The 17,490-nt window shown below is 43.2% G+C and overlaps 1 protein-coding gene across 1 annotated transcript in view; it reads left to right on the top strand.

Moving 5' to 3' along the window:
- TRMT44 (tRNA methyltransferase 44 homolog) overlaps nucleotides 1-17,490 on the top strand; it is a 587,826-nt gene that overhangs the window by 479,524 nt on the left and 90,812 nt on the right. The window contains exon 8 of the mRNA XM_044063563.1: nucleotides 6,797-6,980. Within this exon, the coding sequence (XP_043919498.1) occupies nucleotides 6,797-6,980 (184 nt within the window). The remainder of the gene's footprint in view (nucleotides 1-6,796; nucleotides 6,981-17,490) is intronic.

Below are 17,490 nucleotides of genomic sequence, written 5' to 3'. Positions count from 1 at the left end.
GTAGAAAAATGGTCCTTGTCATCCTAATCATACACCTGTAATAAAAACAAAAACAGTCCCACATGTAAGGCTTGAAAGTGTTGCTCAGTATTGCTGGTATTCCTGTCATCATCTTTGTCAATATTTATTGGGAAAGTCTGACTTAGAATGAAGCCCAATTTTCAGCCAAGGCCTGGGGAGAAACACTCCAGACACATATCTTTGTAGTGTGGGAGGAAACTGGAGCACCCACAGGTGACCCATATGAATGCAGGGAGGACATGCAGACTCCACACAAAAGGCACCCCAGCCAAGAATTGAACAGGTGAATCTCTTGCTGTGAGGTGACAACTCAACCGCTGCACCACTGTGCTGTCTTATCATATAAACTAAGTCCGAGGTCACAAAATATCCAAGGAAAGGGCATATCCCCTTACCTGGTGGATGTCTATCTCAGACACGTCAGTCAAATGGAGATGACAAAACATATGAAGACTTGAGCATTTTGGCATCTGTAGTTTACTTATTAGACATGGATGGCAGCAGAAATGTGCCTGAAGTGAATATACAATTCCAGCTAATTAAAAAACATCTAACATAAAAGTTTCAGTGTTTTGCATAGAAAGTTAATGCATGATAGATTGTGCACGTGTAGATATATCCTACTTAATGTGTTCACTCATGTAGAATGAAAGCTGAAGCTTATTCTGGAACTGTTTAAGTACCTCATGTTGGGTATATTTTTCAAAACAGAATTAAGAAGGATAGAGAATACTGCGGAATGAGCAAACTAGGTGATTTATGTGGCCCTTGTTTACTGTAGGAATGTATGTTTAGCCAGATAGGCTACCCTGGCACCGCACTGCTGCACCAGTCTCTCTTCTTGCTGTAGCAGTGTCAGCAACTTAATTAAAAAATTGGATTACTAGGATTACTATATTCTCTATTCAGTGCTTCTGGAATTGTCAAGTCCTGTGTAGTTCTTTAAAACCATCAACAAGTTTAACTGTGGTTGGGACCACATACTGTGGATAGTCCCATATAGGAAGACTGCACAGACATGGATAAATTTGATACTAATCCTGTGAGAAAATGTCTAGGGTATTAGAAGAGCTTGGATATATATATATATATATATATATATATATATATTTTTTTTATGACGTTTTGTGGGTCGCATTGATCAGATGTTCTTTGTGTTTCACTGCTGCAGTCATATTTGGGTAATCTGCTGGCAGGTTGCCCTCAGTCGGCCTGAATTTCAAAGTCTTGGGTCCTACATCGGTTGTTGTCTTCTCTTCCATGACGTCAGGTCGTCAGGGGTATAAAACATGCAGCCAATGCCATTTTCTTTAGTCTTTCTTGCCGCGGGGTGCCCAAAGCAGAAGCATTTCACAAGTGCCGGCCGGCCGACTACTGTAATATTCGAGTTTGAGTTTTAGAACCGAAGTCTTCACTAAAGCCAAGTACCCCATTGGGGAAACTTTTTTTTTGCTTTTTACCGATGTCAGAAAAAGTTAATAATAGTATTACTTGTGGGAAACAAATACCTCATAAGGATTTCCATTTATACTGTATTCCTTGCCTAGGCCCTGATCACAATGTGCCTGGCTGTCGGTTTTGTGCTAGATTTAACCAACGTACTATTAAGCGTTGGTATATTTTTTGCATCATATTATTTTGGAAACAGATTTAACTGCCCAGAAATGTCATCTGATAGCAATCCGACTACCTGAGTATATAAAAAATGCAAGGAAAAGGACAGAGAAAGGCAATCGAGATCCAAAACCGACGATGAAGCTTCTCCTAAGCCAGTCGCCGGTTCGCCGGTACTCAGTGAGGCACTTTCACAGCCCCTGATACCCGCTACCTTTGAGTCGCAGGCCTCTACCGACACCCATGTGGAGTCCAGCAAGGCACAAGATACTCAAGGTATTGGACCGACGGATGTATCTCTCTCGGATGGGTCCGGAACCACTGAGCAGGCACCGGCTTCTGAGGGTGTATTCAGACCTCAACATTTGTATATCAAACCGACGAAAGCTGCAAAATCAACGACAAAATCAAAGACAAAAGCAACTTCTAAAGCTAAAAAAACTGACACATGAGCCACATGCCTAATAAAACAGATGATCAAAATGGCTGAAGAACTTATTACCTTGATCAGGGGTACCCATCCCCCTCCAGATAAGAGGCCTAGGCAAGACACTGATTATGAATCTTCAGATCAGATTTCTATTTCTTCTGATCAGGAATTATCTGTACTTCCCTATGAAGATTCTGATGCCGAGGAGTCTATTCCATCTGCATCTCCTCCTGAAGATTATTCTTTTGGAGAAACCTTGCATGCTTTGAGGGAGCATTTTCAGTGAGAGAGTCAAGACTTCTCAGAATCAAAAAAAAGGCTCAGGGAATTCCTTCTTCTCCCTCAGCACAAGCATTTAGCCAGTCCCCCTGTTTTAGACATTGTGGATGATGTGTTTTCAGAGTCAAGCTTGAACCCTGACTCCTTACCTCCGTCTCTCAGTAAGCCTGACAGATATTACAGGGTCCCTGACTCACATAAATTTTTATTTAGAAACCCTGCTGCTGATCTTGAAACTATTTCACATGGTCCAAAGGGGGTTAAGGCCTCAACAGCAAAGAATCCTACCCCCTCTGACAGAGATTCAAGGGCATTAGACAGATGGGGAAAAAAGCTTTATACTTCAGCAGCCTTGGCAATCAGGGCCTTAAACTGTCAATTTCATATGCTCAAGTACCAACAACATGTTATGGGATTGCTGAAACAGAAAATGATGTTGATTTCAGAATGTGCAGAAAATAAAGAATTACAGGAATTATTGCATGCAGCTGAACAAGTTGGAAAGCATACTTTGCAATGTGGTTTTGATTCCTTAGAGGCCTCCTGCAGGGTCGCAGTTACTGGATCTGTGATTAGGAGGCATGCCTGGTTAAAGGAGCAAAATTTGCCTGATCATGTTAAAGCTAAACTGCTAGATACACCTTTACAGCATGATTCTCTGTTTGGTATTAAGGCAGAAGAGGTTTTAAAGAAAATGGAAGACAAAGTTAAGTCTGCAAACTGTTAAAAGATTTCTTACAAGTGCAGCCACCAAGATTCAGTAGACACTGGCCTACAAAAAATTGGTCCTTTCTGGTGTCAGAAAGAGCTCAAAGGGGCAAATCTAGATGCCCTAAGGGTTCCAGATGCCAGGCACAAGATTCCTACAGGTCAAAGCAATGGGGCGCCTCCACCTCCAAATCTGGAGGAGATAAAGTGCAAACCAACAGAAAGCAATCCCAATGACTTCCCTCTGCCTACACCAAGCATTTATCTCTTGGCAGCACCCATAGGGGGAAAATTAGCACTTTTTGCTCAAAATTGGAAGTTAATCACCCAGGACAAGTGGGTACTAAACATTGTATCACAGGGATACAGATTCCATTTCCACACTTTGCCAGTGGCAAATGGTTGGCCAGATCTGCCAAAAAATCAATGGGTAGAGGCACAGAAGCAGGTTACATCCCTCGTGGATATGGGGGCCATTCAGACAGTACGAGAACAGGAAAAAGGACAATGTTTTTACTCAAGTCTGTTCTTGGTACCCAGAAAGGACAAGGCCTGGCGGCCAATACTGGATTTATCGATTTTGAACACATACCTGGACATTCCAAAATTCAAAATGATGACTTTGTAGCAGCTTCTGCCCATGCTGGGCAAGAATGCTTGGCTGGTGACTTTCGACCTAAAAGAGGCATACCTGCATGTCCTATTAAGACATTCGTACAGAAGATACCTCAGATTCAAGGCTGGCTTAATGCATTACCAATTCTCTGCACTGCCCTTTGGCTTATCTCCTGTACCCAGGGTCTTTACAAAGTGCCTGGTACCAGTAATTGCATTGTGCAGACAAAGAAGTATTCAGATATATCCTTACTTGGATGACTGTCTCATTCAAGCAGAGAACAAGGACACTCTTCTTCGACACCTGGTGTTTGTGAAAAGGCTTCTAACATGCCTAGGGTACATAATAAACGAAAATAAATTACAACTAGTACCCTCTCAAAAGATAACATTCCTGGGTGCAAGCTTGAATACAACTGCCCAGATGGCTTATCTCATGCCAGACTAGCAAAGGCAACTGACTGCTTACTTCAAACTGATGGCAACAAAAACCCAGTCTTCTGCAAGGCAAATTCTGCAGGCTCTGGGCTTCATGGCATCCTGCATCCTACTAATTCCATATGCAAGACTGCATATGAGGAAACTTCAATGTTACCTAAAAAGTTTATGGAGTCAACATTCACACAGTCTGGAAACAATGATTCCTCTCATTCCCTGCCTGCAACAGGAGTTTCTATGGTGGGCAAATGCATGTCACCAAAACATGGGACTGCCCTTCACTCTACCCCCTGCCAGCCAAACCTTAACAACAGACTCATCGGATTATGCCTGGGGGGCCCACATGGCAGGAAAATGCATTCAGAGCTTATGGACACCCAAACAAATGCATCTACATATCAACCAGACAGAGATGCTAGCTGTTCAAAATGCCCTAACAGCCTTCAAGGACTTACTTCATCCAGGACAACTACTGATAAAGATGGGCAATACCACAGTCATGTGGTATATAAGCAAGCAAGGGGGCACACACTCATACCCCCTTTGCAGATTAGCCATGGCACTGTGGGGCACAGCTTTGACCTACCAAATACATCTTCAAGCTCAATTCCTACCAGGAAAACAAAACACTCTGGCAGACGATTTAAGCAGAAACCTTATGGATCCTCATGAGTGGAAACTAAATCCGCAAGTCTTCAGCATGATAACAGAGAAATGGGGGAGCCTAGAAATAGATCTATTTGCCTCTCCTCAAAATTATCAATTGAAAAGATTCTGCACAAGAACTTATCACAGACAAGCATGGAAAGTGGACGCCCTATCATTCAGTTGGAAAAACCTATCAGTTTACCCTTTCCTCCTCTGCGTTTTCTACCCAAGGTCCTCCTAAAAGTCAGACAAGAGAAGCCAAAGATGATGATAATTGCCCCGGACTGACCCCGCCAATACTCGTACCCAATCCTAAGGAACTTGGCTCAATACCCAGCTTGGACCTTGCCTCAAAGACCACAACTACTGTCCCAGCAAAATAATCAGATCCTGCACAATCAACTACAGACTCTGAACCTGGCAGCATGGCTAATCATGTAGTCGTACAAACAACACCTCTCAGTAAAGCTGTGATGGATGTCATTTTGTTAGCCAGAAGGCCTAGTACTAGAAAATCTTATGCTGACAAATGGAAAAATTCTGTGCTTGGAATCAAACACAATGAACTGATACAGCAGAACTACATATTCCTCAGATTTTACAATACTTAACTGAGATGCTTGACCAAATCAAAATCTATGCCTCTGCCATTTCAGCTCATTACAATCCAGAGCCACCACTCTTTTCTTATCCTTTACTCTAAAGCAGTATCTTAGAGGAGCCAAAAATTTACGGTCTCCTAGAAGATCACCATTACCTGCATGGGACCTCAATTATGTGTTGGAAAAGCTCACCCTGCCTCCATTTGAACCAGCTGCTACCGCTGATCTAAAGTTCTTATCATGGAAAACAGCTCTGCTACTAGCAATTACTTCAGCAAGAAGAGTTTCAGAGCTACAGGCCCTCATGGCTGTAGAGCCTTTTATCATATTTTACCTAGATAGGGTGTCTCTGAGGACAAATCCTACTTTTATGCCTAAGGTGGCTTCCATTGTGGCTCTTAACTAAAAAATTCATCTGCCAAATTTTTATCCAAAGCCGCTGAACAAGGGAGAGAGAATTCTGCATTCCTTGGACGTACACAAACAGCTAAGACTCTACTTGAGCAGGACAAAAGCTCTAAGAAAAACTGAGCAGTTACTGGTGTCATATGCTGCAGGATCAGAAGGAAAGGCTATTTCAAAGCAGACGATTTCAAAGTGGATAAGCCACTGCAGCCGTTTCTGCTACTTACACCATGGTAAACCTGTGCTCAAGGGCATTAGGTCTCATTCCACCAGAGCTGCAGCTACTTCAGCAGCCTTTCTCAGAGGAGTACCAACCAAAGACATTCTAGAGGCTGCTACTTGGAGTTCTGTTCACACTTTTACAAAGCATTACCATTTGCCTCTCTACTCTAAGTCCAAGGCAGGCTTTGCCACTGCAGTACTGCAGGGCCTTATAGCCGCACCTAATGCTGTTTAGCTCCAGCCTCCCAACTATAGCTTTGGGATTCTACCCAGATTTGTAATGACTGCAACAGTGAAACACGAAGAACATAGTACAGTTGTGTACACTTACCATAAATGTAGATGTTCAAGTGTATTCACTGTTACAGTCCAGGTTACCCTCCCCTTGTCATTCTGACGTTTATCTTTCTTTCTCTATCTTCTACAACCTATGTGGTGTATTTGCTTGTAGATGAAGGTAAAGTTTATATTGATGCATGTATATAGATATATATATATATATATTTGCTACCTTTTTGGGGGCACCTGATATCGGGGGCAAGAAAAACTAAAGAAAATGGCATCGGCTGCATGTTTTATACCCCTGACGACCTGAAGTCATGGAAGAGAAGACAGCAACCGACACAGGACCCAAGACTTTGGAATTCAGGCCGACTGAGGGCAACCTGCCAGCAGATTACCCAAATGTAATGACTGCAGTAGTGAATACACTCGAACATCTGCATTTATGGTAAGTGTACACAACTGTACTTTCTACTGTTAAGAAATGATTGTTTTAAACAAAAGCTGCAATGCACAAATGCTTGTCTTACAGGTCATCATACTTTTGTCGTTATTTTGTCTTGCCTTGTTGCTTCTTTGATTTATATGGAAAATATTGTCGGAAACAAAGTAGGAATACACAATACAGAGAATATCTGGACTTTGTCATAGAAGTCGGTTCTATTTGTGGATTTCAGGTGGAAGAAGACACCCTTAGAATTCCATCTACAAAACGGGTAATGTATTTTTACATAAACATTGCAACTTTTATCATTTTGTTTAGCATTTAGTGGAAACTGAGTATTTCAGATGCAGTGAGTCAACATTTTGTTGTTTCATAGCTTTTTGTTGAAAAATGACAAAATAAGACTCCTCACCATTTTTGGGGTTATGCTGTTCGCACTTGTCTTTCTAGCTACAATCGCACAGTACTACCATTGAATTTGCTTTGGCAAGTTTCCAGTTGCTGTCTAAGAACAATTTTATGCTATTATTTATAAGTAAAGCTGTGTGAAGTTGATACCTACCATCTGTAAGAGAACCACCATTCCTGTTCATGATGCCTTTCCTTTGCTTCTCAGTCTACTGATCCTAGGCCTTCTTCAGACACTAGGCCTACACCTCCTAGGCCTTCATTGAAAAAGAAATCCAAAACCAAGCATCTCACTCCCTCTTCTGAAAGCCAACCAGATTGGCAGGCTTTCTCACAAAGCCTATACAATGCACTCATGGCTCTGAGACTTGCTGTGCCTGGATCTCCATTGGCCAGCCCTCCTACTATCAGTCCCATTCCTCAGGTTGAGGATGTTATCCTACCTGAAACTGAGGATTCCCTCTCCTATGTCTCCCAGATGCCTTCTCCTCTTGGATATGCTTCTCCAGAGGACGAATCTGTTGAGGCTGATTCCCAAACAGAGGACCTCACCTTGGGGGAGACAGTTTCTAAAATGAGAGAATTTGTCAAGTTGGATTCTTCAGAAATGTCTATGGTACAAAAAAGATATTATGGGATAATGCAGATAGACACCCCTGCTCCTTCTGCTATCCCCTCAGTATTACCAGCTTTCTTGGAGGCTTTCAATGCAGCCTCAGTTAACCCTGACTCCCAACTACTCGCTCTGAGGAGGCCAGGCAGATTCTGCAAGGTCCCTGAAGGGGCAAAATTTCTGATCAAATGCCCTGTAGCTGACCCTGCCACACTCTTTTCGCAGACAAGCCATCTAAATTATTGCCATCTACCTCAGTCCTCTCCTCTGACAAGGACAGTAATGCCACAGAGCGCCTTGGTAAGAAAATATAATTCCTCCACCCTGGCCTTCATGGTAGTAAATTATCAAACACACACATGTCCAAGTATGCCTTGGCAGTTTTGACCAAGTCACCAAATTCTTAGCGGACCTTCCAGAATCACCTTGCAAGGCCCAAATTTCTAGCCTCATTAATCTCTCGTCACAAGTCACCAGGCACTCTATTCATAGCAGCTATGATGCTGCAGAAGCTTCTGCAAGATCATCTGCCTCAGCTTCAGTCCTGAGACAATATTCCTGGTTAAGGCCTCAGCCCTTACCCGATGACATTAGGGAAAAACTGATGGATGCACCCCTAGACAACTTTGCCCTTTTTGGATCTAAACGGGTTGAGCTGTTTAAGGCCCTTCAGAAAGGGAAGAAGCTGAAAGACCTTAAACACCTGTTCATCTCCCCTGTTCCCAAATTTCACAGGAACTATCCATCGAAGATACAGTTCATTAGAAAATACACTGCTCCAGCTTCCCATACTAGAGGCAAAAAGGCCCAAGGAAACAGCAGACCCCTTCTACATCTGTCCAAACTCCTGGCTAGAGAACTCCCTTTCAGGGTAGGGCAGGTAGCCTGTGACTACCTGCCTTCACTGAACACCCCCCCCCAGACTCCATTCCCCTGTCCCTAAGGCTTTCTCATTGTCTGCCCCTTTGGCAATGCATTACCTAAGACTGGTGGGTCCTCTCCATCATAGAAAAGGGCTATTTTATGTCCTTGGTCATTCCCCCTTCTCCCAGAGAGATCCCCCAGCCACCCAAAGACCAACTCCACTTTTTCCAGCCAGTCATAGACAGCCTCCTTTCTCAAGGAACCATACAACTGGTCCCTCTGGCGGAAAAAGGAAAGGGGTTCTTTTCAAGACATTTCCTGCTGCCCAGGAAGGATGGACCCTGGAGACGTATCTTGGATCTCTCTTACCTCAGCCTGTTCTTGCAGGTCCCCACCTTTTGCATGCTTACTCTTCAAAGCCTTTTTCCTTTGCTGATAACTCGGGGATTTCTAGCCACCTTGGACATAAAGGATGCCTACCTCCGCAAACCTATAAGGCCCAGCTACAGGAAATTTCTGCATTTTGCCGCTGGTTCCTCACACTTTCAGTTGTTGGCTTTGCCCTTTAGACACTTTACTGCTCCAAAGATCTTCACCAAATGCCTGGCTCCTGTGGTAGCCTACTGCAGAGTCCAAGCGTCCAATTGTTCCATACCTGGATAACTTCCTGATCCAGGCAGAATGCCCCAGTTCCCTGCGGAGCCAACTCCACAGAGTCATCTCCCTTCTGCAGGCTCTGGGATTCAACATAAACTTTCCCAAGTCCAACCTGAGTCATTCCCAGGACCAGGTTTTCCTGGGGTGCAGAATAATGACAGATGTTATGAGGGTTTTCCTCTCGATCTAGAAAGTGGAAACCCTGACCCAATACCTGACCACCATCCTCAAAGCCACTGCTTTGACATCCAAGACAGTACCTCATGCTACTGGGTTACACGACCTCCACTATTCCCATGCTACCCCTGGTAAGACTCCCCATGAGAAAATTGTAATGGTACCTGACGTCCATATAGACCCAACACTCACATTCATTGGACTTTGTCATCCCCTTCCTCCCTTGCCTGAGGAAGGAGATTCAGTGGTGGTTAAACCAGGTTATGCTCAACCCAGGACTTCCACTGCAACCCCTTCCCCCTGTCCAGGAGGTGTACAGAGATGCCTCACATCTGGGCAGCCTAAAAGCACAGAGTACCTGGTCCCACACCTTCAGACAGAAACACATCAACATCAGGGAAATGAGAGCAGTCATGTTTTCCCTGACAACCTTTTTTCATGCCCTAAAACAAAGGCCCCTGAAGTTGTTCACAGACAATACTACAGTTCTTTGGTATGTGAACAAATAGGGAGGAATCAAATCCTATTTGCTTTGCAGACTTGCTCGCCAGACATGGGAACTGGCAGCCCAATACGGAATCCCCCTGCAGGCAGTTTATATTCTTTCAGCTCAAATATTCATGCACACACCTTGAGCAGGTCATTGTCACAATCCCATGAATGGATGTCTCATAGGGATGTCTTTCTGGACATTGTCCACAGGTGGGGTACACATCAAATAGATCTGTTTGCCTCCTCACTGAACAGACAGCTACCACTGTTTTGCACCAGGCTATCCAGTCCCTTAGCAAGGGCAATGGATGCCTTCTCCATCTCATGGAAGGGGATGTTTCTGTATGCATTCCCCCTTCCCATTACCTCAAAAAAGTCCTGCTGAAGATCCAGCATGATAAACCAAAAATCTTGCTGGTGACTCCCTTTTGGCCAAGACAGGATTGGTTCCCCTTCCTTCTGCATTTAGCCAGGGACAATCACTGCAAGTTACCTCACTAAGTTGACCTTCTCACACAGGAAAAGGGATCCCTGATCCATCCCCACCTGAAATCTCTGAAGCTAACCCTTTTGGTGATAGAATTCTGATCCCTTCTAGGCACCTTTTCACTGAGGACGGGCTAGCAGTCCTGTAGGAGGCCAGGAAAATTTTTGTCTAAATGGAAGAGGATGTTCTTCGTGTTTCACTGTTGCAGTCATTACATTTGGGTAATCTGCTGGCAGGTTGCCCTCGGTCGGCCTGATAAATTTCTAGTCACCCACCAGGACACAAGTGCTCTTCAGCAATTACATTCTGCTAGCCAAGCACACTCAAGCAAATCTGCAGTCTGCGGCTACCACTCCATCTGTACAGTGTAAGAAGGAATCAGTATTGCAAACTAAACAAGGATATACATTTTGAGCCTCAAGAGCAGGAGCACACTCAAGCAAATCTGCAGTCTGCGGCTACCACTCCATCTATACAGTGTAAGAAGGAATCGGTATTGCAAACTAAACAAGGATGTACATTTTGAGCCTCAAGAGCAGGGTCAGTCCACCCAGGCATTCTACTTGTATGTTTTATGAGAGTGAAGCTATTACATTAGCAGTATTTCTTAGTAGTTCTCAGCTTGCTAATAAAACTGACTGTTGTAGCCTTGGTGTCCCCCCTCCCGATAGTACAGTAATCCTAACTGTCCAATAGACAGTATAGATTTAATTCACATGCCTGTGACTAAATTAAATTAACCATCAAGCAGCCCTCTCAGTTCTTTCTGCCTTAGTTTGTATCACTTGGAAGATCACCTGTTTATTTGCATTTCTATCATTGCTAATGTATCTCCCTACTCTAATCTGTGCACAAACTGGTTACTAATCAGCAAGTCAATGTAAAGACACACTCCCAACCTTAATAAACTTTGCTGTCTCTTCTCTCCTTCACTTTACAGGTAGTTTGAATTATTACTTACCCTCTCTGAGGCCTTCACTGATTTCCACTGATTGCCTCTCTGGTTTCTTTGCATTCCACCTGGTTTACACCCCTTGTGCTATCTCCCTCCCCCAATACAAAGTCTATATTAGAATCCTGCTGAGCATGGAGCCATCTTTAAATTTCGAGTCTCCCACCAGGACACAAGTGCTCTTCAGCAATTACATTCTGCTAGCCGGTAAGCCATTAGACCTCAAGAATTTGTTTTAAAAGTGTTCAGATTTGTAAAGTAATACTTTTTTCTCTTGCCTTGGTTGGCTCTGGCTCTGGCTCTGCCCCGCTCCGTTCACCCTCGCTAACGCTTGGGCTCTCTTCGCTCCCCTGCCCAGCCCCCTATTCCCTCCCACCCCCACTACCTCTACATTTATAGTAATCATAGCTACACCCACAGCTCACCCTCACATCACCTCCACCAATCACAGCTCCTCAAGTCATATCACATTAAACCACACCAACTTGCTCCACACAAAATACTCCCAATCACTCTCATTCCCACTAGGCATTTTTTGCATCACCCACACTACTTCCCCATCCACATATAGTGCAACCCTATAATTCCTATTCAGACCCCCCACCTAGAAACAACATAAACTTTATAACCATGACTATCACACAACTAAATCTAGTCTGTCTTCTCATAATTCTTTACAACACCACAAGTTATCACTCTAGCAGTATCCCTAAACTTAGTAGCACAACACTGCATTATGCACTCTCATACACAGACACCACACATTATAATAATATCTGCCCACACTTATTCAAGAACTACATAACGGACCAATTCAGAACTAAACACACATGCTCTCATTCCTACTCCAAAAAAACACAATACTTTCTCACACTCTTCACCAAACTCCAACATCTGTATAACCATTTTAACTCCAGGCTCACCATAAGTGGGGATATCCACCCCAACCCAGGCCCAAATCCATCCTGTCCAACACAAGCTGCTCCAACACAAATGTCAGAACATAACACCCCCACTTTCTTCATCCCTGGGCAAATCAACAACAGCAGCAAAACCATCCATCTTTTAATGCTAAATATTAATATTAGAAGTATCAAAAATAAAATACCTGAACTCCAGGCCACAATAGCACACTACTCCCCAGATATAGTTGATTTAACAGAAACCTGGCTAAATAAAAACATAGCTAACTCAGAAGTTCTCCCTACCGGCTACAATATCATTAGACAAGACAGACCACTTCGTAAATGGGGTGGAACTGCCTTACTCTACAAGTCCAGCGTAACTGTCCATCAATTACCAAACTCCTACCCCTCCCCCAATAATTGGGACATACTTATCTCACAACTTCAACTTCACCCTAAAAAGGTCATCACCACAATTGTGATCTATATTCCACCTGGTAATACACCTACTAGCCTTGAAGACTTCTTATCCTGGTGTTCTTCCACATACTCACAAGAAACCCTTATTCTGGGGGACTTCAACCTAGATTGGTTCACCTGTATATCAGAGCCACCAAGTAATCTAATAAATCTCCATGGCTACCAGCAACTAGTCCAAATTCCAACTAGGTGTGATAAAAAATCTAAAAGGGAATCCATCCTTGACTGGGTCCTAACTAGCAACCCCACATTGTACCCTCACACAGGCAGTCTCCCAGACACCTTAAGTGACCATAACATAATATACTTTATACGTAGTAGAACAAGCATATGCAAAACCACTAACTATATATCCACTAGAAACACAAAAAAAATCTCTCCTGAGGTCCTCAACACTTTACTGTGTAACTGTGACTGGATCCCTCCAAAAACCCTCCCACTTGACCAGGCTGTAGTATATTTCAACAAAACATTTCTACAACACCTAGACACTGTCGCTTCATTGCGCAAAATCAAGGTTATAACCTCTACAAACCCCTGGCTCAGTAAAGAAACCAAACAAATCCTCAAGTCCAGAGACACTGCCTGGCGTTACTATCAAAAAAACAAAGAAACACAAAGCCTAACTAAGTACCAAGAACTGCACAACTGCAAAAATGCATTAGGCTGGACAAAAAATCCTACTACACAACATTACAAACTAAATACCAACACAACCCGCAAACATTTTGGAAAAATGTAAACCAGCTACTAAAATCCACCCAAAAGGCTACCCCCAAACCAACCACCCCTGACACTAAAGTTCCCATCGAAACACAAGTCAACTCCCACTTTGTGAACTCAGTTCTATCCTTAGTATCACAGGACAGTTCCTTCTTCACTATCCCCCCCAACACAAATAACACTAATACAAGCTTTACCCTCAAAACAGTTTCCACCACTTCAATCAAAAGCATGCTCTCCAAACTAAAAACCTCATCAACAGCAGCCGACCTACTCCCCAGCTATTTCTTGAAACTTACAGCAGATGCTATTGCTATCCCAGTCTCCACTCTCATAAACAGATCAATTGTTGAAAACTATGTGCCCAAACTCTGGAAAATATCCTATGTTACACCCATACATAAAGGCGGGACCTCCACTGAACTTAATAACTACAGACCCATTGCTTTACTCTCCCCCCTGGCCAGAATCCTAGAAAAATGCATCCATACCCAGATGCTAAACTATCTCCTAGACTGCAACATCCTGTCACCTACTCAGCATGGTTTCAGACCTGCCCATAGTACCACTACAGCTCTCCTCTGCTTCACAGACACAGTAAACCGTCTCAAAAATGAAGGCCTGCAAGTGTCAATTCTTTTTTGGATATGTCCAAAGCATTTGACACCGTCTCACACCAAATCCTGCTAAACAAACTAAACCAATATAATCTATCTAATTCCACTCTTACCTGGTTCCAAAGCTACTTAACTGACAGGTACCAAGCTGTGAAATGGGAAAATTCTCTCTCTCCTCAGCTGCCCATAACTATAGGAGTCCCACAGGGTTCTATCTTAGGACCACTACTATTCACAGTCTTCACAAATGACCTCCACGCAGCATGCATCTATAATTCAGTATGCAGATGACACTACCTTAATCTGTGCTGCACAAAACATTCCCACCCTCCTGCAAACAACTCAACTAGCATTCTCTGACGTTGAAAACTACCTTACCAAAGCCCAACGTATCCTCAATCCAAAGAAAACTCAGCTTTTGATTATAACCAGTTCTAACAAAAACACTAACAGTCAATTCACTATCTACTCCACAAATGCTACTCCAATTGCTCCAGTGGCACAGGCTAAGCTATTGGGAATAACCATAGACTCCCACCTAAAATTTGATAGTCATTTGAACTTAACTATTAAAAAAGTACATGCCAAACTGGGGTCACTGTACCGTACCGTATCAAACCATTTCTTACCAACAACACAAGATCAGCCTTTGCTCGCTCCCAACTTCTATCCACCCTACTCTATGCATCTCCCATTCTGACTAATCTCAACAAAACTGAACTAAGCAAAATGGAAGCTTGCTATAACAGAATTGCCCGCTTTGCTGCAAATTGCTCATATAGAACTCATCACTGTACTGCTTTGAGACAGCTCCACTGGCTTGAACTGCCCAACCTCCTAACCTACAATCAGCTCTGCCTCTGTCATTCTATCTATTACCTCCCCAATAAGTGTCTTGCCCTCAGAAACCTAGTACAGCATCACTCAGCCAAAAGGCTTCTTAGATCATCAAGCAAACTACTACTAGAAGTCACCAACAGCTACAATAGCTTTGGAGATGCATTATATAGTAGTTCGGTGGCTAAAAAATGGAACTCTGTCCCTACCAGCATTCAAAACACATCATCCAAAGCCTCCTTTAAAGACCTCATCAGGCAACATCTCAAGCAAAGTTGGCAGTGCCATGATTGCTCCCCAGGCTAGTGAAAAGCGGATAACATATACATACTAAATCTAGAGCAATTGATAATAGTTTTTCAATCTTACTCACAAACACTGGCTAATCTACAATGTATGTACTGTACCTGTGTACTATGTATGTATTCTACCTACATTCCAAAGTTCAGCCGTACACCACAAATCTATTACTTACCTTTATTTTTAAAATTAATATTTTTTTGATTGTTCTCTCCACTGTAACTGTTTGTGCCGCATACCACTGTAAAAACATGTCTCTTGTAATTTGTGTGTATACTGATTATGTCTAAATAACTAAATGTGTCTGTAATTTTTCTTTGTGGAGCTTTTCTCCCCGGGCCTCTGCTGAAAAAGGGCCTTTTCGGCTCAGTCAGACACCCCCGGTTAACAAATATAAAATAAATAAATAAAATAAAATAATTAACAAAGTCTTGGGTCATGCGTCGGTTGCTGTCCCTTCTTCTGTGACGTCAGGTCGTCAGGGGTATAAAACATGCAGCCAATGCCATTCTTTCTTGCCGCGCGGTGCCCGAAGCAGAAGCAGTTCGCAAGTGCCAGTTGGCCGACTCCAGAAATTTTCGTTTTCGAGTTACAGAACCAAAGTCTTCAACTAAAAGCTAAGTACCCCATTGGGGAAACTTTTTCTTGCAACTTACCGATGTCAGTAAAAGTTAATAATTGCATTACTTGTGGGAAGCAAATACCTCATAAGGATTTTCATTTGTACTGTATTCCTTGCCTAGGCCCTGAACACAACGTGCCTTGTTGTCGGTTTTGTGCTAAATTTAATCAATTAAACGTTGGTATATTTTTGCTTCTAAGTATTTTGGCTCAAGATTTAACTATCCAGAAATGTCATCGGTTAGCAATCCGACTACCGGAATACCAAAAAAACGCAAAGAAAAAGACAGAGACAGACTGTCGAGGTCCAAAACCAACGACGATGCTTCTCCTAAACCAGTCGCCGGTTCGCTGGTACTCAGTGAGGTGCTTTCACAGCCCCTGATATCCGCTACTTTTGATTCGCAGGCCCCTATTGAGACCCATTCGGAGTGCGTTATGCCGCGAGATGCTTGAACCCATGGATGTCTCTACCTTAGATGGGTCCAGAGCCGCTGTGCAGGCACAGGCTTCTGAGGGTGTTTTCAGGCCTAAAGATTTGTATATTAAACTGGCGCCATCTTCATAACTAAGGCCAAAATCTACTTCTGTGTCTAAAAAAAACTACGCTTGGGCCACGTGTACAGGCCCCAATGCCTAAAAAACAAATGATCAAAATGGCTGAAGATTTAATTACCTTTATCTAGCTATCCCCCTCCTGCCAAGAGGACACTCTTCTAAAGCATCTGGCGTTTGTAAAAAAGGTTCTAACTTGTCTAGGGTACACCATAAGCAAAAAGAAATCACAACTGGTACCTTCTCAAAAAAATTACATTCCTGGGTGCAAGCTTGAATACAGCTGCCCCAGATGATTTACCTTACTCCAGAAAAGCAAATTCAATTGATGATTTACTTCAAACAGTCGGACACAAAAACCCAGCTATCTGCAAGACAAATTCTGCAGGCCTTGGGGTTCATGGCCTCCTGCATTCTTCTAATTCCATATGCAAGACTGCATATGAGGAAACTTCAGTGGTACCTAAAAAGTTTATGGTGTCAACATTGTCACAGCCTGGAAGCAATGATTCCTATTATACCTTGCCTGCAACTAGAAGTTCCTATGGTGGGCAGAGGCCTGCCACCAAAACAAGGGACTGCCATTTACTCCACCCCCTGCTGCCCAAACCCTAACTACAGATGCATCAGACTATGCTTGGGGGGCACATCTGGCAGGGAAATGCATTCAGGGCAAATGGAGCCCAAATCAAATGCACCTACATATCAGTCAGAAAGAGATGCTAGCTGTACAGAATGCTCTGACAGCCTTCAAGGACTATCTTCATCCAGGACAACTACTGATAAAGACAGACAACACCACAGTCATGTGGTACATAAGCAAGCAGGGAGGTACACATTCCTACCCCCTTTGCAGACTAGCCTTGTGGAACACGGCCTTGACTTATCAAATACATCTACAAGCTCAATTCCTGCCAGGAAAACTAAATACTCTGGCAGACGAACTAAGCAGAAATCTTATGGACCCACACGAATGTAAAAAAACTGGAACCACAAGTTTTCAACATGTTGACACGCAAATGGGGAAGCCCAGACATAGATCTTTTTGCCTCGCCTCAGAACTATCAATTGGACAAATTCTGCACAGAAATAA

This window comes from Protopterus annectens, chromosome 2.part1 (assembly GCF_019279795.1).
Source record: "Protopterus annectens isolate FY-2018-M chromosome 2.part1, PAN1.0, whole genome shotgun sequence".
Lineage (NCBI taxonomy): Eukaryota > Metazoa > Chordata > Ceratodontiformes > Protopteridae > Protopterus > Protopterus annectens.
This window is presented reverse-complemented; position numbering and strand designations above follow the sequence as displayed.